Genomic DNA, 24353 nt, shown 5'->3' on the forward strand with positions numbered 1-24353 from the left:
ACGGGATCTGTCCCTGTATAACACTGGGGTACGGTACCGGTGGGGGACGGGGTCGGTCCCTGTGTAACACTGGGGTACAGTACCGTTGGGGGATGGGTCCTGTCACTGTGTAACACTGAAGAACGGTACCGGTGGGGGGTGCGGGGTCTGTTGCTGTATAACACTGGGGTACGGTACCGGTGGGGGACGGGGTCTGTCGCTGTATAACACTGGGGTACAGTACCGGTGGGGGACAGGGTCGGTCCCTGTGTAACACTGGGGTACAGTACCGGTGGGGGACGGGGTCTGTCGCTGTATAACACTGGGGTACAGTACCGGTGGGGGACGGGGTCTGTCGCTGTATAACACTGGGGTACGGTACCGGTGGGGGACAGGGTCTGTCGCTGTGTAATACTGGGGTACAGTACCGGTGGGGGACGGGGTCTGTCGCTGTATAACACTGGGGTACGGTACCAGTGGGGGACAGGGTCTGTCGCTGTGTAACACTGGGGTACAGTACCGGTGGGAGACGGGGTTTGTCGCTGTGTAACACTGGGGTACAGTACCAGTGGGGGCTGGGGTCTGTCGCTGTGTAACACTCGGGTACCGTACCGGTGGGGGACGGGGTTTGTCCCTGTATAACACTGGGGCACAGTACCAGTGGGGGATGGGGCCTGTCGCTGTGTAACACTCGGGTACCGTACCGGTGGGGGACGGCATCGGTCCCTGTATAACACTGGGTCACAGTACCGGTGGGGGATGTGGTCTGTCGCTGTATAGCACTGGGGTACAGTACCGGTGGGGGATGGGCTTTGTCGCTCGATAACACTTGGGAACGGTACCGGTGGGGGAGGGGTCTGTCCCTGTATAACACTGGTGTACAGTACCGGTTTGGGACGGGGCCTGTCGCTGTGTCACACTGGGGTACAGTACCAGTGGGGGATGGGGTCTGTCGCTGTATAACACTGGGGTGCGGTACCAGTGGGGGACGGGGTCTGTCCCTGTATAACACTGGGGTACAGTACCGGTGGGGGACGGGGTCTGTCACTGTCTAACACTGGGGTACAGTGCCGGTGGGGGATGCGGTCTGTCGCTCTGTAACACTGGGGTATGGTACCAGTGGGGGACGGGATCTGTCGCTGTGTAACACTGGGGTACAGTACCGTTGTGGGACGGGGTCTGTCACTGTCTAACAGTGGGGTACGGTACTGTTGGGGGATGCGGTCTGTCGCTCTGTAACACTGGGGTATGGTACTGTTGGGGGATGGGGTCTCTCGCTGTGTAACACTGGGGTACAGTACCGTTGTGGGACGAGGTCTCTCACTGTCTAACACTGGGGTGCAGTACCGTTGGGGGAAAGGGTCTGTCGCTGTGTAACACTCGGGTATGGTACCGGTGGGGGACGGGATCTGTCCCTGTATAACACTGGGGTACGGTACCGGTGGGGGACGGGGTCGGTCCCTGTGTAACACTGGGGTACGGTACCGTTGGGGGATGGGTCCTGTCACTGTGTAACACTGAAGAACAGTACCGGTGGGGGGGCGGGGTCTGTCGCTGTATAACACTGGGGTACAGTACCGGTGGGGGACGGCGTCGGTCCCTGTATAACACTGGGGTACAGTCCCGATGGGAGACGGGGTTTGTCGCTGTGTAACACTGGGGCACAGTACCAGTGGGGGATGGGGTCTGTCGCTGTGTAACACTGGGGTACAGTACCGGTGGGGGATGGGGCCTGTCGCTGTGTAACACTGGGGTACCGTACCGGTGGGGGACGGGGTCTGTCGCTGTATAACACTGGGGTACAGTACCGGTGGGGGACAGGGTCGGTCCCTGTGTAACACTGGGGTACAGTACCGGTGGGGGACGGGGTCTGTCGCTGTATAACACTGGGGTACAGTACCGGTGGGGGACGGGGTCTGTCGCTGTATAACACTGGGGTACGGTACCGGTGGGGGACAGGGTCTGTCGCTGTGTAATACTGGGGTACAGTACCGGTGGGGGACGGGGTCTGTCCCTGTATAACACTGGGGTACAGTACCGGTGGGGGACGGGGTCGGTCCCTGTATAACACTGGGGTACGGTACCGCTGGGGGACGGGTCTGTCGCTGTATAACACTGCGGTACGGTACCGGTGGGGGACGGGGTCTGTCGCTGTATAACACTGGGGTACGGTACCAGTGGGGGACAGGGTCTGTCGCTGTATAACACTGGGGTGCGGTACCAGTGGGGGACGGGGTCTGTCCCTGTATAACACTGGGGTACAGTCCCGGTGGGGGACGGGGTCTGTCACTGTCTAACACTGGGGTACAGTGCCGGTGGGGGGTGGGGTCTGTCGCTGTGTAACACTGGGGTACAGTACCAGTGGGGGACGGGGTCTGTCACTGTCTAACACTGGGGTACAGTGCCGGTGGGGGGTGGGGTCTGTCGCTGTGTGACACTGGGGTACAGTACCGGTGGGGGACGGGGTCTGTCGCTGTATAACACTGGGGTACGGTACCAGTGGGGGACAGGGTCTGTCGCTGTATAACACTGGGGTGCGGTACCAGTGGGGGACGGGGTCTGTCCCTGTATAACACTGGGGTACAGTACCAGTGTGGGACGGGGTCTGTCACTGTCTCACACTGGGGTACAGTGCCGGTGGGGGGTGGGGTCTGTCGCTGTGTAACACTGGGGTACAGTACCGGTGGGGGACGGGGTCTGTCGCTGTATAACACTGGGGTACGGTACCAGTGGGGGACAGGGTCTGTCGCTGTATAACACTGGGGTGCGGTACCAGTGGGGGACGGGGTCTGTCCCTGTATAACACTGGGGCACAGTACCGTTGGGGGACGGGGTCTGTCACTGTCTAACACTGGGGTACAGTACCGGTGGGGGATGCGGTCTGTCGCTCTGTAACACTGGGGTATGGTACCAGTGGGGGACGGGGTCTGTCGCTGTGTAACACTGGGGTACAGTACCGGTGGGGATGGGGTCGGTCCCTGTATAACCCTGGGGTACAGTCCCGGTGGGGGACGGGGCCTGTCGCTGTGTAACACTGGGGTACGGTATCGCTGGGGGAGGGGTCTCTCCCTGTATAACACTAGGGTACAGTACCGGTGGGGGACGGGGCCTGTCGCTGTGTAACACTGGGGTACGGTATCGGTGGGGGAGGGGTCTCTCCCTGTATAACACTGGGGTACCGTACCGGTGGGGGACGGCGTCGGTCCCTGTATAACACTGGGGTACAGTACCGGTGGGGGACAGGGTCTGTCGCTGTGTAACACTGGGGTACAGTACCGGTGGGGGGTGGGGTCTGTCGCTGTGTAACACTGGGGTACAGTACCGGTGGGGGACGGGGTCTGTCGCTGTATAACACTGGGGTACGGTACCAGTGGGGGACGGGGTCTGTCCCTGTATAACACTGGGGTACGGTACCGGTGGGGGACAGGGTCTGTCGCTGTATAACACTGGGGTGCGGTACCAGTGGGGGACGGGGTCTGTCCCTGTATAACACTGGGGCACAGTACCGTTGGGGGACGGGGTCTGTCACTGTCTAACACTGGGGTACAGTACCGGTGGGGGACGGGGTCTGTCCCTGTATAACACTGGGGTACAGTACCGGTGGGGGACGGGGTCTGTCGCTGTGTAACACTGGGGTACAGTACCGGTGGGGGACGGGGTCTGTCGCTCTGTAACACTGGGGTACGGTATCGGTGGGGGAGGGGTCTCTCCCTGTATAACACAGGGGTACAGTCCCGGTGGGGGACGGGGTCTGTCGCTGTATAACACTGGGGTACAGTACCAGTGGGGGACGGGGTCTGTCGCTGTATCACACTGGGGTACGGTCCCGGTGGGGGACATGGTCTGTCCCTGTATAACACTGAGGTACAGTCCCGGTGGGGGATGGGGTCTGTCGCTGTATAACACTGGGGTACAGTACCGGTGGGGGACGGGGTCTGTCCCTGTATAACACTGGGGTACAGTACCGGTGGGGGACGGGTCTGTCGCTGTATAACACTGGGGTACAGCACCGGTGGGGGAGGGCTCTGTCGCTGTATAACACTGGGGTGCAGTACCGGTGGGGGACGGGGTCTGTCGCTGTGTAACACTGGGGTACAGTACCGGTGGGGGACGGGTCTGTCGCTCTGTAACACTGGGGTACAGTACCGGTGGGGGATGGGGTCTGTCGCTGTATAACACTGGGGTACAGTACCGGTGGGGGACGGGGTCTGTCACTGTATAACACTGGGGTACAGTACTGGTGGGGGACGGGTCTGTCACTGTATAACACTGGGGTACAGTACTGGTGGGGGACGGGTCTGTCGCTCTGTAACACTGGGGTACAGTACCGGTGGGGACAGGGCCTGTCCCTGTGTAACACTGGGGTACAGTACCGGTGGGGGACGTGGTCTGTCGCTGTATAACACTGGGGTACAGTACCGGTGGGGGACGGGGTCTGTCCCTGTATAACACTGGGGTACGGTACCGGTGGGGGACAGGGTCTGTCGCTGTGTAACACTGGGGTACAGTACCGGTGGGGGAGGGGTCTGTCGCTGTATAACACTGGGGTACGGTACCGGTGGGGGACAGGGTCTGTCGCTGTGTAACACTGGGGTACAGTACCGGTGGGGGACGTGGTCTGTCGCTGTATAACACTGGGGTACAGTACCGGTGGGGGACGGGGTCTGTCCCTGTATAACACTGGGGTACAGTACCGGTGGGGGACAGGGTCTGTCGCTGTGTAACACTGGGGTACGGTACCGGTGGGGGACGGGGTCTGTCGCTGTGTAACACTGGGGTACGGTACCGGTGGGGGAGGGGTCTGTCACTGTATAACACTGGGGTACAGTACCGGTGGGGGACGGGGTCTGTCGCTGTGTAACACTGGGGTACGGTACCGGTGGGGGAGGGGTCTGTCACTGTATAACACTGGGGTACAGTACTGGTGGGGGACGGGTCTGTCGCTCTGTAACACTGGGGTACAGTACCGGTGGGGACAGGGCCTGTCCCTGTGTAACACTGGGGTACAGTACCGGTGGGGGAGGGGTCTGTCGCTGTATAACACTGGGGTACGGTACCGGTGGGGGACAGGGTCTGTCGCTGTGTAACACTGGGGTACAGTACCGGTGGGGGACGTGGTCTGTCGCTGTATAACACTGGGGTACAGTACCGGTGGGGGACGGGGTCTGTCCCTGTATAACACTGGGGTACGGTACCGGTGGGGGACAGGGTCTGTCGCTGTGTAACACTGGGGTATAGTACCGGTGGGGGAGGGGTCTGTCGCTGTATAACACTGGGGTACGGTACCGGTGGGGGACAGGGTCTGTCGCTGTGTAACACTGGGGTACAGTACCGGTGGGGGACGTGGTCTGTCGCTGTATAACACTGGGGTACGGTACCGGTGGGGGACGGGGTCTGTCCCTGTATAACACTGGGGTATGGTATCGGTGGGGGACGGGGTCTGTCGCTGTGTAACACTGGGGTACGGTACCGGTGGGGGACGGGTCAGTCCCTGTATAACACTGGGGTACGGTACCGGTGGGGGACAGGGTCTGTCGCTGTGTAACACTGGGGTACAGTACCGGTGGGGGACGGGGTCTGTCGCTGTATAACACTGGGGTACAGTACCGGTGGGGGACGTGGTCTGTCGCTGTATAACACTGGGGTACAGTACCGGTGGGGGACGGGGTCTGTCCCTGTATAACACTGGGGTACGGTACCGGTGGGGGAGGGGTCTGTCGCTGTATAACACTGGGGTACGGTACCGGTGGGGGACAGGGTCTGTCGCTGTGTAACACTGGGGTACAGTACCGGTGGGGGAGGGGTCTGTCGCTGTATAACACTGGGGTACGGTACCGGTGGGGGACAGGGTCTGTCGCTGTGTAACACTGGGGTACAGTACCGGTGGGGGACGTGGTCTGTCGCTGTATAACACTGGGGTACAGTACCGGTGGGGGACGGGGTCTGTCCCTGTATAACACTGGGGTATGGTATCGGTGGGGGACGGGGTCTGTCGCTGTGTAACACTGGGGTACGGTACCGGTGGGGGACGGGTCAGTCCCTGTATAACACTGGGGTACGGTACCGGTGGGGGACAGGGTCTGTCGCTGTGTAACACTGGGGTATAGTACCGGTGGGGGAGGGGTCTGTCGCTGTATAACACTGGGGTACGGTACCGGTGGGGGACAGGGTCTGTCGCTGTGTAACACTGGGGTACAGTACCGGTGGGGGACGTGGTCTGTCGCTGTATAACACTGGGGTACGGTACCGGTGGGGGACGGGGTCTGTCGCTGTATAACACTGGGGTATGGTATCGGTGGGGGACGGGGTCTGTCGCTGTGTAACACTGGGGTACGGTACCGGTGGGGGACGGGTCAGTCCCTGTATAACACTGGGGTACGGTACCGGTGGGGGACAGGGTCTGTCGCTGTGTAACACTGGGGTACAGTACCGGTGGGGGACGTGGTCTGTCGCTGTATAACACTGGGGTACAGTACCGGTGGGGGACGGGGTCTGTCCCTGTATAACACTGGGGTACGGTACCGGTGGGGGAGGGGTCTGTCGCTGTATAACACTGGGGTACGGTACCGGTGGGGGACAGGGTCTGTCGCTGTGTAACACTGGGGTACAGTACCGGTGGGGGAGGGGTCTGTCGCTGTATAACACTGGGGTACGGTACCGGTGGGGGACAGGGTCTGTCGCTGTGTAACACTGGGGTACAGTACCGGTGGGGGACGTGGTCTGTCGCTGTATAACACTGGGGTACAGTACCGGTGGGGGACGGGGTCTGTCCCTGTATAACACTGGGGTATGGTATCGGTGGGGGACGGGGTCTGTCGCTGTGTAACACTGGGGTACGGTACCGGTGGGGGACGGGTCAGTCCCTGTATAACACTGGGGTACGGTACCGGTGGGGGACAGGGTCTGTCGCTGTGTAACACTGGGGTACAGTACCGGTGGGGGACGGGGTCTGTCCCTGTATAACACTAGGGTACAGTACCGGTGGGGGACAGTGTCTGTCGCTTTGTAACACTGGGGTACGGTACCGGTGGGGGACGGGGTCTGCGTGTGGACAGTTACTCACTGGGGCAGGCGAAGGCTTCTCTTGTAATGATGCTCTTGTTACATGCGTAGCACAGCGTATTCCCCGACACAGTGATCGTGTTGAAGAGGTGGCCATTCGTTATCCTCGTCTCCCGCTCCCTCGCCTCCTTCTCTCTCTCCCTCACCTTCTCCTTCGTCTGCGGGTGGGCGGAGAAGAGAAAGGGGTGTTAGGGGGCCAAGCAGGGACATCCCCACCCTCCCCAACACACCATCCATTCCCCTCACCCCTCCCCGACACACCGTCCATTCCCCCTCACCCCTCCCCAACACACCGTCCATTCCCCTCACCCCTCCCCGACACACCGTCCATTCCCCCTCACCCCTCCCCAACACACCATCCATTCCCCTCACCCCTCCCCGACACACCGTCCATTCCCCTCACCCCTCCCCGACACACCGTCCATTCCCCCTCACCCCTCCCCAACACACCGTCCATTCCCCCTCACCCCTCCCCGACACACCATCCATTCCCCTCACCCCTCCCCGACACACCGTCCATTCCGCCTCACCCCTCCCCGACACACCGTCCATTCCCCCTCACCCCTCCCCGACACACCGTCCGTGCCCCCTCACCCCTCCCTGACACACCGTCCGTGCCCCCTCACCCCTCCCCGACACAGCGAGTGTTGGGGTGGGGTTTGGGGGGGGTTGCGTTAGTAGGGCAGTAAGTACAAAGGACGGACATAAATGAATCACACTGCGAAATCAGGAGGAACATTCCGCGCCCCCCCCCGACCCACCCACACCACAGACATTGGGAGCGGAGAGATGGAGTGAGAGAAACGGGGAGAGAGGCGTAGGGAGAGAAAAGTAGGGGTGGGACTGGGCACTGGGGTGAAAGGTCAGGGATGCTGAGTGGACACTGGGGTTAACGGTCATGGGCACTGACTAGAGGTCAAGGGTGAAAGGTTAGTGCCCACGCGCGTTCAGCCAAGTGTCCAGTCAGCGTCCCTGACCTTTCACCCCAGTGCCCAGTCCCAAACCCACTATTCTCTCTCGACGCCTCTCTCCCCATCTCTCTCACTCCATCTCTCCCCTCCCAATGCCTGTGGGTTGGGTGAGTGGACACGGGTGAACGGGCAAGGGCCCTGGTCAAAGGTGAACGGTGACGGACGCTGAGTGGACACTGGGGCGAGCGGGCATGGGCCCTGACTGGAGGTCAAGGGTGAACGGTGAGGGACGCTGACGGGCAACGGGGGTGAAAATACTCCAGGGTTGGGGGTGAGGGGCATTGGGGGACGATAGCAGGAGAGAGTCAATGCAAACTGTTATCGGCTCAGGACGGGGCAGAGAGAGAGAGAGAGAGAGAGAGAGAGACATGGAATCACTTGGAGCCTTTGGCAGGGCTGAGTGAGTCTATTCACGAGAACAATGGTGGGAATCAAGCCAGGAGCATCCAGTTTGGGCAAAAAAGGTCAGGGTGCGGCCCTGTGTGTATTCAGCACTTTCCGTGTCAAAATGCAGCCACAATAATAACAGCTTTAATTCACTGCCAGAGCAAACAGAGAGCGTTGGCTCTCTCTGGCCCTGTTCAACCACATCGCGAGTGACATCTCCGCTCTCCGTCACCCCCTTCGCCCACAAAACCCGATTCACAAAGCTCCTGCCTGGTCAGACTTTCAGGGTGAGACGATCCCAGATTCTAAACCCCGACGCTGCCCCCTCACACCTCTCCCCACCCCCCAAAAAAATAGGCGATTCCTGACACCCCCCAAGGCCTCGGGGCAGCCCGTGAGATGGCAAGATCTAGGCCACTCGCTCCATCGAGTCTCCTCCACCATCTGTCAGGTCAGGTCTGATATGTTCCCGAGCCTCACTCTCCGGTCTCCTCCCCGATATCTGTTAGGCATAGGGGCAGAAATGAGGCCACTCAGGCCCAGACCCAAGACTGTCCCTCCTCTAACTACCCCACCGCCCCTGGCCTCTCCCTCCAGCCCAATCCAATCTGTCAACCACCTAAGATCCCTCCATTAGATTCTGCTCGCCCTCCGCACCCCGCACAGCACCCCCAACCAGTCTCCACTCGGGGTGGGGTGGGGGGATATGAGCCAAGTCTGTTCTACCCCACCCGACTCTGAATTTAACCCTATCAGACTCGCCCACCCCCACCCCAGGGGACATCGGCCGAGGGCACATAGGAGCCGTGGAGGAGCATTGGAGCGGATCCAGGCCCAGGAGAGAGGTCAGGCGATGCCTCCAGCTAGGCCTCACGGGGCAGGGACCAAGTCAAGCCCCTCAGGACAAGGGGGCCATTCTCCCTGCCATCTCCGTGCCTGATGGGAGGGAAAAGGGGAGGGGAAGGTGGAGTCCCTGCTCCTTTTGCCTACAGTTGCCACCCGTCCAAACCCCTGTCCACCAGGTTAGGCAGACCCGGACGACGGTGGGGGGGGGGGGGGGTGCGCGGTGCGGGGGCCAGGCCCGACGCTTGACTCTGAGGAGAGGCTAACTCAAGGCAGACCTCTGCCCCTAGCCACTGGCAGGGAGTCAGCACAGGAAGAGGCCATTCTGCTAACTGCACCTGGGCCAGCCCCTCGAGTCAGGGAAGGGGTGTAGGGGGCTGGAGGGGGGGACTGGGATAGGGAGGGGGTGTGGGGGGCAGGAGGGGGTGACAGAGATAGTGAGGGGTGTAGCGGGCTGGAGGGAGTGACAGGGATAGGGAGGGGGTGTGGGGGATGGAGGGGGTGACAGAGATAGGGAGGGGGTGTACAGGACTGGAGGGGGTGACAGAGATAGGGAGGCGGTGTAGGGGCTGGAGGGGGAGACAGAGATAGGGAGGGGTTGTGGGGGATGGAGGGGGTGACAGGGATAGGGAGGGGGTGTGGGGGGCAGGAGGGCGTGACAGAGATAGGAAGGGGGTGTAGGGGGCAGGAGGGGTTGACAGAGATAGGGAGGGGTTGTGGTGGATGGAGGGGGTGACAGATATAGGGAGGGGGTGTGGGGGATGGAGGGGGTGACAGGAATAGGGAGGGGGTGTAGGGGGCAGGAGGGGGTGACAGGGATAGGGCGGGGGTGTGGGGGGGAGGAGGAGGTGACAGAGATAGGGAGGGGGTGTGGGGGATGGAGGGGGTGACAGAGATAGGGAGGGGGTGTAGGGGGCAGTAGGGGGTTACAGAGATAGGGAGGGGGTGACAGAGATAGGGAGGGGGTGTAGGGGGCAGGAGGGGGTGACAGAGATAGGGAGGGGGTGACAGAGATAGAGAGGGGGTGTAGGGGGCAGGAGGGGGTGACAGAGATAGGGAGGGGGTGACAGAGATAGAGAGGGGGTGTAGGGCGCAGGAGGGGGTGACAGAGATAGGGAGGGGGTGACAGAGATAGGGAGGGGGTGTAGGGCGCAGGAGGGGGTGACAGAGATAGGGAGGGGGTGACAGAGATAGAGAGGGGGTGTAGGGCGCAGGAGGGGGTGACAGGGATAGGGAGGGGGTGTGGGGGATGGAGGGAGGAGAGTGTTTTATTGCACTGTGTATCGTGGTGCGAAAACAAATCATTATGTTACTGGGCGACTGGAGAATGGCAATAACCTGGAACACAGGCACAAACAGCTGCAGAAACTCAGCATCAGTGCAGAGAGGAACCGAGATTACGCCGTTCGGAAGAAGATTCATCGAGATTTGGACTGTGTTTCTCACTGCCCACACATGCTGCCAGACCTGCTGAGTTTCTCCAACAACTTCTGTCTGCGCTGGGGAGGAGCAGGGCTGCGTAACTCCCCTGGGAAAGAGCACAGACCTCTCACGGAACACAGACAGAGCACAGGGTGATTGAAAGGACGAGGAACACCACGGGTCCAAAGTCTGCAGGTTTCACATTATCCCTGGTGCTGTTTACGCGCAGCTATCTTTGGCGGTACAGGCTGAGTCCGCCTGCCGCACAGCCAGGAGCTGCCGATGACGAGCAGTCAGTTACTGGCAGGAAACATCACTGGAAATCCCCAACATCACCTCATTACATCTCATTCCGGCACCCACTGAGCAGGCAGGAGCTTCCCGAAAGGGGGTGAACTCAAACAGGACAGATACAGCCCGCACCCCTCACTGTAACACACCGATATACCCCACACCCCTCACTGTAACACACCGATATACCCCACACCCCTCACTGTAACACACTGATATACCCCACACCCCTCACTGTAACACACAGATACACCCCACACCCCTCACTGCAACACACCGATACACCCCACACCCCTCACTGTAACACACCGATACACCCCCCACCCCTCACTGTAACACACCAATATACCCCACACCCCTCACTGTAACACATCGATACACCCCACACCCCTCACTGTAACACACCGATATACCCCCCACCCCTCACTGTAACACACCGATATACCTCACACCCCTCACTGTAACACACCGATATACCTCACACCCCTCACTGTAACACACCGATATACCACACACCCCTCACTGTAACACATCGATATACTGAACACCCCTCACTGTAACACAACGATATACCCCACACCCCTCACTGTAACACACCGATATACCACACACCCCTCACTGTAACACACCGATACACCCCACACCCCTCACTGTAACACACCGATATACCCGACACCCCTCACTGTAACACACTGAGATATCCCACACCCCTCACTGTAACACACCGATACACCACACACCCCTCACTGTAACACACCGATATACACCACACCCCTCACTGTAACACACTGATATACCCCACATCCCTCACTGAAACACACCGATACACCCCGTACCCTTCACTGTAACACACCGATACACCCCAGACCCGTCACTGTAACACATCGATATACCCCACACCCCTCACTGTAACACACCGATACACCCCGCACCCTTCACTGTAACACACGGATACACCCCATACCCCTCACTGTAACACACCGATACACCCCAGACCCTTAACTGTAACACACTGATATACCCCGCACCCCTCACTGTAACACACCGAAACACCACACACCCCTCACTGTAACACACCGATATACCCCACACCCCTCACTGTAACACACCGATATACCCCGCACCCCTCACTGTAACACACTGATATACCACACACCCCTCACTGTAACACACTGATATACCCCACACCCCTCAATGTAACACACCGATGTAACCCACACCCCTCACTGTAACACACCGATATACCCCACACCCCTCACTGTAACACACCGAATTACCCCGCACCGCTCACTGTAACACACCGATGCAAACCCACGCCCCTCACTGTAACACACCGAATTACCCCACACCCCTCACTGTAACACACCGATACACCCCACACCCCTCATTGTAACACACCTATATAACCCACACGCCTCACTGTAACACTCCGAAACACCAATATACCCCACACTGTAACACACCGATACACCCCACACCCCTCGCTGTAACACACGGATATACCCCACACCACTCACTGTAACACACCGATATACCCCGCACCCCTCACTGTAACACACCGATATACCCCACACCCCTCACTGTAACACACGGATACACCCCACACCCCTCACTGTAACACATGGATTTACCCCACAACCCTCACTGTAACACACCGATATACCCCACACCCCTCACTGTAACACACCGAAATACCCCACACCCCTCACTGTAACACACCGATATACCCCGCACCCCTTAATGTAACACAACGATAGACCCCACACCCCTCACTGTAACACACCGATACACCCCACACCCCTCACTGTACCACACCGATATACCCCACACCCCTCACTGTAACACACCGATAAACCCCACACCCCTCACTGTAACACACCGATACACCCCACACCCCTCACTGTAACACACCGATATACCCCACACCCCTTAATGTAACACAACGATAGACCCCACACCCCTCACTGTAACACACCGATACACCTCACACCCCTCACTGTTACACACCGATACACCCCGCACCCCTCACTGTAACACACCGATATACCCCACACCCCTCACTGTAACACACCGATACACCCCACACTGTAACACACCGATACACCCCACACCCCTCACTGTAACACACCGATATACCCCACACCCCTCACTGTAACACACCGATATACCCCACAGCCCTCACTGTAACACACCGATACAACCCACACCTGTCAATGTAACACACCGAAACAACACACACTCCTCACTGTAACACACCAATATACCCCACACCCCTCACTGTAACACACCGATACACCCGACACTCCTCACTGTAACACACATTTATACCCCGCTCCCCTTACTGTAACACACCGATACACCCCACACCCTTCACTGTAACTCACCGATACAACCCACACCCGTCAATGTAACACACCAAAAAACCACACACCCCTCACTGCAACACACCAATATGCCCCACACCCCTCACTGTAACACACCGATACACCCCACATCCGTCACTGTACCACACCGATACACCCCACACCCGTCGCTGTAACACGCCGATATACCCCACACCCCTCACTGTAACACACCGATACACCCCACACCCCTCTCTGTAACACACCAATATACCCTGCACTCCTCACTGTAACACACGGATATACCCCACACCCCTCACTGTAACACACCGATACACCCCACACCCCTCACTGTAACACGCCGATATACCCCGCACCCCTCATTGTAACACACCGATACACCCAACACCCCTCGCTGTAACACAGGGATTTACCCCTCAACCCGCACTGTAACACACCGATATACCCCACACCCCTCACTGTAACACAGCGATATACCCCTCATCCCACACTGTAACAAACCGATTCACCGCGCATCCCACACTGTAACACACCGATACAACCCACACCCCTCACTGTAGCACACTGATACGCCCCACACCCCTCACTGTAACACACGGATTTACCCCGCACCACTCACTGTAACACACCGATACACCGCACACCCCTCACTGTAACACACCGATACACCGCACACCCCTCACTGTAACACACCGATGTACCCTGCACCACTCACTGTAACACACCGATACACCCCACACTCCTCACTGTAACACACCGATATACCCCACACCCCTCACTGTAACACACGGATATACCCCACACCCCTCACTGTAACACACCGATACACCCCACACCCCTCACTGTAACACACCGATATACCCCACACCCCTCACTGTAACACACGGATATACCCCACACCCCTCACTGTAACACACCGATACACCCCACACCCCTCACTGTAACACACGGATATACCCCACACCCCTCACTGTAACACACCGATACACCCCACACCCCTCACTGTAACACACAGTTATACCCCACACCCCTCACTGTAACACACCGATACAACCCACACCCGTCAATGTAACACACCTAAACGACACACACCCCTCACTGTAACACAGAGATAAACCCCACACCCCTCACTGTAACACACTGATATACCCCACACCCCTCACTGTAACAGACCGATATACCCCGTACTCCTCATTGTAACACACCGACACACCCCACACCCCTCTCTGTAACACACCGATATACCCCACACCCCTCACTGTAACACACCGACACAACCCACACCCCTCTCTGTAACACACCGATATACCCCGCACCCCTCACTGTAACACACCGATATACCCTACACCCCTCACTGCAACACACCGATATACCCCACACCCCTCACTGTAACACATCGATACACCCCACACCCGTCGCTGTAACACACCGAATTACCCCACACCCCTCACTGTAACACACCGATATACCCTACACCCCTCACTGTAACACACCGATACACCACACACCCCTCACTGTAACACACCGATGCACCCCACACCCCTCACTGTAACACAGTGATATTCCCCACCCCCCTTACTGTAACACACCGATACACCCCACACCCCTCACTGTAACACACCGATACACCCCACACCCCTCACTGTAACACACCGACACACCCCACACCCCTCTCTGTAACACACCGATATACCCCGCACCCCTGACTGTAACACACCGATATACCCCACACCCCTCACTGTAACACACCGATACACCCCACACCACTCACTGTAACACACCGATAAACCGCACACCACTCACTGTAACACACCGATACACCCCAAACCCCTCACTGTAACACACCGATATACCCCACACACCTCACTGTAACACACCGATATACCCGACGCCCCTCACTGTAACACACCGATACACCCCCACCCCTCACTGTAACACACCGAAATACCCCACACCCCTCACTGTAACACACCGATATATCCCGCACCCCTCACTGTAACACACCGATATACCCCACACCCCTCACTGTAACACACCGATACACCCCACACCCCTCACTGTAACACACCGATACAACCCACACCCATCACTGTAACACATCGATACACCCCACACCCATCGCTGTAACACACCGAATTACCCCACACCCCTCAGCATAACACACCGATGTACCCCACACACCCCACTGTAACACACCGATACACCCAACGCCCGTCACTGTAACACGCGGATATACCTCGCACCCCTCACTGTAACACACCGATATACCCCGCACCCCTCACTGTAACACACCGATATACCCCACACCCCTCTCAGTAACACACTGTTATACCACGCTCCCCTCAGTGTAACACACCGATATACCCCACACCCCTCACTGTAACACACCGATATACCCGACGCCCCTCACTGTAACACACCGATACACCCCCACCCCTCACTGTAACACACCGAAATACCCCACACCCCTCACTGTAACACACCGATATATCCCGCACCCCTCACTGTAACACACCGATATACCCCACACCCCTCACTGTAACACACCGACATACCCTGCACCCCTCAATGTAACACACCGATATACCCAACACCCCTCACTGTACCACACCGATACACCCCTCACTCTCACTGAAACACACCGATATACCCCACACCCCTCACTGTAACACACCGTTATACCCACACCCCACACTGTAACACACCGATCTACCACACACGCCTCACTGTAACACACCAAAACACCCCACACCCCTCACTGTAACACACTGATACACCCCACACCCCATACTGTAACACACCGATATACCCCTCACTCTCACTGTAACACACTAATATACCCCACACCCCTCACTGTAACACACCGATATACCCCACACCGCTCACTGTAACACACCGATACACCCCGCACCCCTCACTGTAACACAACGATACACCCCACACCCCTCACTGCAACACACCGATATACCCCACACCCCTCACTGTAACACACCGATACACCCCACACCACTCACTGTAACACACCGATAAACCGCACACCACTCACTGTAACACACCGATACACCCCAAACCCCTCACTGTAACACACCGATATACCCCTCAACGCTGGCTGTAACACTCCGATACACCCCACACCCCTCACTGTAACACACCGGTACACCCCTCACTCTCACTGTAACACACCGATATACCCCACACCCGTCACTGTAACACACCGATACACCCCTCACTCTCACTGTTACACACCGATATACCCCACACCCCTCACTGTAACACACCGATACACCCCACACCCTTCACTGCAACACACCGATACAACCCACACCCGTCAATGTAACACACCAAAACACCACACACCCCTCACTGTAACACACCGATACACCCCACACCCCTCACTGTAACACACCGATACACCACACATCCGTCACTGTAACACACCGATATACCCCACACCCCTCACTGTAACACACCGAATTATCCAACACCCCTCACTGTAACACACCGATAGAACCCACACCCCTCAGTGTAACACACCTATATACCCCACACGCCTCACTGAAACACACCGATATACCCCGCACCCCTCACTGTAACACACCGATACACCCCACACCCCTCACTGTAACACACCGATACGCCCCACACCCCTCACTGGAACACACGGATTTACCCCACTTCCCTCACTGTAACACACCGATATACCCCACACCCCTCACTGTAACATACGGATATACCCCACACCTCTCACTATAACACACCGATATGCCCCGCACCACTCACTGTAACACACCGATACACCCCACACCCCTCACTGTAACACACCAATACACCCCACACCCGTCACTGTAACACACCAATATACCCCGCACCCCTCACTGCAACACACCGATACACCCCACACCCCTCACTGTAACACACCGATATACCCCACACCTCGCACTGTAACACACCGATATACCCCACACCCCTCACTGTAACACAACGATACACCCCTCACTCTCACTGTAACACACCGATATACCCCACACCCCTCACTGTAACACACCGATACACCCCTCACTCTCACTGTTACACACCGATATACCCCACACCCCTCACTGTAACACACCAATATATCCCACACCCCTCACTGTAACACACCGATACACCCCACACCCTTCACTGCAACACACCGATACAACCCACACCCCTCACTGTAACACACCAATGCACCCCACACCCGTCACTGTAACACACCAATATACCCCGCACCCCTCACTGCAACACACCGTTACACCCCACACCCCTCACTGTAACACACCGATGCACCCCACACCCCTCACTGTAACACAGTGATATTCCCCACACCCCTCACTGTAACACACCGATACACCCCACACCCCTCACTGTAACACACCGATGCACCCCACACCCCTCACTGTAACACAGTGATATTCCCCACACCCCTCACTGTAACACACCGAAACACCACACACCCGTCACTGTAACACACCAATATACCCCACACCCGTCACTGTAACTCACCGATATGCCCCACACCCCTCAGTATAACACACCGATGTACCCCACACCCCTCATTTAACACACCGATACACCCAACACCCGTCACTGTAACACACCTATACACCCCACACCCCTCGCTGTAACGCACGGATTTACCCCACACCCCTCACTGTAACACAACGATACACCCCTCACTCTCACTGTAACACACCGATATACCCCACACCCCTCACTGTAACACACCGATACACCCCTCACTCTCACTGTAACACACGGATATACCCCACACCTCTCACTGTAACACACCGATATACCCTGCACCACACACTGTAACACACCGATACACCCCACACCCCTCACTGTAACACACAGTTATACCCCACACCCCTCACCGTAACACACCGATACAACCCACACCCGTCAATGTAACACACCGAAACGACACACACCCCTCACTGTAACACAGAGATAAACCCCACACCCCTCACTCTAACACACCGATATACCCCACACCCCTCACTGTAACACACCCATACACCCCACACCACTCACTGTAACACACCGATAAACCGCACACCACTCACTGTAACACACCGATACACCCCAAACCCCTCACTGTAACACACCGGTACACCCCTCACTCTCACTGTAACACACCGATATACCCCACACCCGTCACTGTAACACACCGATACACCCCTCACTCTCACTGTTACACACCGATATACCCCACACCCCTCACTGTAACACACCAATATATCCCACACCCCTCACTGCAACACACCGATACAACCCACACCCGTCAATGTAACACACCAAAACACCACACACCCCTCACTGTAACACACCGATACACCCCAAACCCCTCACTGCAACACACCGATACACCCCACACCCCTCACTGTAACACACCGATACACCACACATCCGTCACTGTAACACACCGATATACCCCACACCCCTCACTGTAACACACCGAATTATCCAACACCCCTCACTGTAACACACCGATAGAACCCACACCCCTCACTGTAACACACCTATATACCCCACACGCCTCACTGAAACACACCGATATACCCCGCATGCCACACTCTAACACACCGATACAACCCACACCCCTCACTGTAACACACCGATACGCCCCACACCCCTCACTGGAACACACGGATTTACCCCACTTCCCTCACTGTAACACACCGATATACCCCACACCCCTCTCAGTAACACACTGTTATACCACGCTCCCCTCAGTGTAACGCACCGATATACCCCACACCCCTCACTGTAACACACCGATATACCCGACGCCCCTCACTGTAACACACCGATACACCCCCACCCCTCACTGTAACACACCGAAATACCCCACACCCCTCACTGTAACACACCGATATATCCCGCACCCCTCACTGTAACACACCGATATACCCCACACCCCTGACTGTAACACACCGACATACCCTGCACCCCTCAATGTAACACACCGATATACCCAACACCCCTCACTGTACCACACCGATACACCCCTAACTCTCACTGAAACACACCGATATACCCCACACCCCTCACTGTAACACACCGTTATACCCACACCCCACACTGTAACACACCGATCTACCACACACGCCTCACTGTAACACACCAAAACACCCCACACCCCTCACTGTAACACACTGATACACCCCACACCCCATACTGTAACACACCGATATACCCCTCACTCTCACTGTAACACACTAATATACCCCACACCCCTCACTGTAACACACCGATATACCCCACACCGCTCACTGTAACACACCGATACACCCCGCACCCCTCACTGTAACACAACGATACACCCCACACCCCTCACTGCAACACACCGATATACCCCACACCCCTCACTGTAACACACCGATACACCCCACACCACTCACTGTAACACACCGATAAAACGCACACCACTCACTGTAACACACCGATACACCCCAAACCCCTCACTGTAACACACCGATATACCCCTCAACGCTGGCTGTAACACTCCGATACACCCCACACCCCTCACTGTAACACACCGGTACACCCCTCACTCTCACTGTAACACACCGATATACCCCACACCCGTCACTGTAACACACCGATACACCCCTCACTCTCACTGTTACACACCGATATACCCCACACCCCTCACTGTAACACACCAATATATCCCACACCCCTCACTGTAACACACCGATACAACCCACACCCCTCACTGTAACACACCGATACACCCCACACCCCTCACTGTAACACACCGATACACCCCACACCCCTCACTGTAACACACCGACACACCCCACACCCCTCACTGTAACACACCGATACACCCCACACCCCTCACTGTAACACACCGACACACCCCACACCCCTCACTGTAACACACCGACACACCCCACACCCCTCACTGTAACACACCGATACACCCCACACCACTCACTGTAACACACCGATAAACCGCACACCACTCACTGTAACACACCGATACACCCCAAACCCCTCACTGTAACACACCGATATACCCCTCAACGCTGGCTGTAACACTCCGATACACCCCACACCCCTCACTGTAACACACCGGTACACCCCTCACTCTCACTGTAACACACCGATATACCCCACACCCGTCACTGTAACACACCGATACACCCCTCACTCTCACTGTTACACACCGATATACCCCACACCCCTCACTGTAACACACCGATACACCCCACACCCTTCACTGCAACACACCGATACAACCCACACCCGTCAATGTAACACACCAAAACACCACACACCCCTCACTGTAACACACCGATACACCCCACACCCCTCACTGTAACACACCGATACACCACACATCCGTCACTGTAACACACCGATATACCCCACACCCCTCACTGTAACACACCGAATTATCCAACACCCCTCACTGTAACACACCGATAGAACCCACACCCCTCAGTGTAACACACCTATATACCCCACACGCCTCACTGAAACACACCGATATACCCCGCATGCCACACTCTAACACACCGATACAACCCACACCCCTCACTGTAACACACCGATACGCCCCACACCCCTCACTGGAACACACGGATTTACCCCACTTCCCTCATTGTAACACACCGATATACCCCACACCCCTCACTGTAACATACGGATATACCCCGCACCTCTCACTATAACACACCGATATGCCCCGCACCACTCACTGTAACACACCGATACACCCCACACCCCTCACTGTAACACACCAATACACCCCACACCCGTCACTGTAACACACCAATATACCCCGCACCCCTCACTGCAACACACCGATACACCCCACACCCCTCACTGTAACACACCGATATACCCCACATCCCTCACAGTAACACACCGATATGCCCCACACCCCTCAGTATAACACACCGATGTACCCCACACCCCTCACTGTAACACACCGATATACCCCACACCTCGCACTGTAACACACCGATATACCCCACACCCCTCACTGTAACACAACGATACACCCCTCACTCTCACTGTAACACACCGATATACCCCACACCCCTCACTGTAACACACCGATACACCCCTCACTCTCACTGTTACACACCGATATACCCCACACCCCTCACTGTAACACACCAATATATCCCACACCCCTCACTGTAACACACCGATACACCCCACACCCTTCACTGCAACACACCGATACAACCCACACCCCTCACTGTAACACACCAATGCACCCCACACCCGTCACTGTAACACACCAATATACCCCGCACCCCTCACTGCAACACACCGTTACACCCCACACCCCTCACTGTAACACACCGATGCACCCCACACCCCTCACTGTAACACAGTGATATTCCCCACACCCCTCACTGTAACACACCGATACACCCCACACCCCTCACTGTAACACACCGATGCACCCCACACCCCTCACTGTAACACAGTGATATTCCCCACACCCCTCACTGTAACACACCGAAACACCACACACCCGTCACTGTAACACACCAATATACCCCACACCCGTCACTGTAACTCACCGATATGCCCCACACCCCTCAGTATAACACACCGATGTACCCCACACCCCTCATTTAACACACCGATACACCCAACACCCGTCACTGTAACACACCTATACACCCCACACCCCTCGCTGTAACACACGGATTTACCCCACACCCCTCACTGTAACACAACGATACACCCCTCACTCTCACTGTAACACACCGATATACCCCACACCCCTCACTGTAACACACCGATACACCCCTCACTCTCACTGTAACACACGGATATACCCCACACCTCTCACTGTAACACACCGATATACCCTGCACCACACACTGTAACACACCGATACACCCCACACCCCTCACTGTAACACACAGTTATACCCCACACCCCTCACCGTAACACACCGATACAACCCACACCCGTCAATGTAACACACCGAAACGACACACACCCCTCACTGTAACACAGAGATAAACCCCACACCCCTCACTCTAACACACCGATATACCCCACACCCCTCACTGTAACACACCCATACACCCCACACCACTCACTGTAACACACCGATAAACCGCACACCACTCACTGTAACACACCGATACACCCCAAACCCCTCACTGTAACACACCGGTATACCCCTCAACGCTGGCTGTAACACTCCGATACACCCCTCACTCTCACTGTAACACACTGATATACCCCACACCCGTCACTGTAACACACCGATACACCCCTCACTCTCACTGTTACACACCGATATACCCCACACCCCTCACTGTAACACACCAATATATCCCACACCCCTCACTGCAACACACCGATACAACCCACACCCGTCAATGTAACACACCAAAACACCACACACCCCTCACTGTAACACACCGATACACCCCACACCCCTCAATGTAACACACCGATACACCACACATCCGTCACTGTAACACACCGATATACCCCACACCCCTCACTGTAACACACCGAATTATCCAACACCCCTCACTGTAACACACCGATAGAACCCACACCCCTCACTGTAACACACCTATATACCCCACACGCCTCACTGAAACACACCGATATACCCCGCATGCCACACTCTAACACACCGATACAACCCACACCCCTCACTGTAACACACCGATACGCCCCACACCCCTCACTGGAACACACGGATTTACCCCACTTCCCTCACTGTAACACACCGATATACCCCACACCCCTCTCAGTAACACACTGTTATACCACGCTCCCCTCAGTGTAACACACCGATATACCCCACACCCCTCACTGTAACACACCGATATACCCGACGCCCCTCACTGTAACACACCGATACACCCCCACCCCTCACTGTAACACACCGAAATACCCCACACCCCTCACTGTAACACACCGACATACCCTGCACCCCTCAATGTAACACACCGATATACCCAACACCCCTCACTGTACCACACCGATACACCCCTCACTCTCACTGAAACACACCGATATACCCCACACCCCTCACTGTAACACACCGTTATACCCACACCCCACACTGTAACACACCGATCTACCACACACGCCTCACTGTAACACACCAAAACACCCCACACCCCTCACTGTAACACACTGATACACCCCACACCCCATACTGTAACACACCGATATACCCCTCACTCTCACTGTAACACACTAATATACCCCACACCCCTCACTGTAACACACCGATATACCCCACACCGCTCACTGTAACACACCGATACACCCCGCACCCCTCACTGTAACACAACGATACACCCCACACCCCTCACTGCAACACACCGATATACCCCACACCCCTCACTGTAACACACCGATACACCCCACACCACTCACTGTAACACACCGATAAACCGCACACCACTCACTGTAACACACCGATACACCCCAAACCCCTCACTGTAACACACCGATATACCCCTCAACGCTGGCTGTAACACTCCGATACACCCCACACCCCTCACTGTAACACACCGGTACACCCCTCACTCTCACTGTAACACACCGATATACCCCACACCCGTCACTGTAACACACCGATACACCCCTCACTCTCACTGTTACACACCGATATACCCCACACCCCTCACTGTAACACACCAATATATCCCACACCCCTCACTGTAACACACCGATACAACCCACACCCCTCACTGTAACACACCGATACACCCCACACCCCTCACTGTAACACACCGACACACCCCACACCCCTCACTGTAACACACCGATACACCCCACACCCCTCACTGTAACACACCGACACACCCCACACCCCTCACTGTAACACACCGACACACCCCACACCCCTCACTGTAACACACCGATACACCCCACACCACTCACTGTAACACACCGATAAACCGCACACCACTCACTGTAACACACCGATACACCCCAAACCCCTCACTGTAACACACCGATATACCCCTCAACGCTGGCTGTAACACTCCGATACACC

The 24353-nt window shown here is 56.7% G+C and overlaps 1 protein-coding gene across 1 annotated transcript in view; it reads right to left on the reverse strand.

Annotated features, from left to right (window-relative positions):
- Positions 1-24353, reverse strand: part of LOC125450445 (A-kinase anchor protein 13-like) — a 159932-nt gene that overhangs the window by 19219 nt on the left and 116360 nt on the right. The window contains exon 9 of the mRNA XM_059642987.1: positions 7043-7199. Within this exon, the coding sequence (XP_059498970.1) occupies positions 7043-7199 (157 nt within the window). The remainder of the gene's footprint in view (positions 1-7042; positions 7200-24353) is intronic.

This window comes from Stegostoma tigrinum, chromosome 47, assembly GCF_030684315.1.
Source record: "Stegostoma tigrinum isolate sSteTig4 chromosome 47, sSteTig4.hap1, whole genome shotgun sequence".
Classification (NCBI taxonomy): domain Eukaryota; kingdom Metazoa; phylum Chordata; class Chondrichthyes; order Orectolobiformes; family Stegostomatidae; genus Stegostoma; species Stegostoma tigrinum.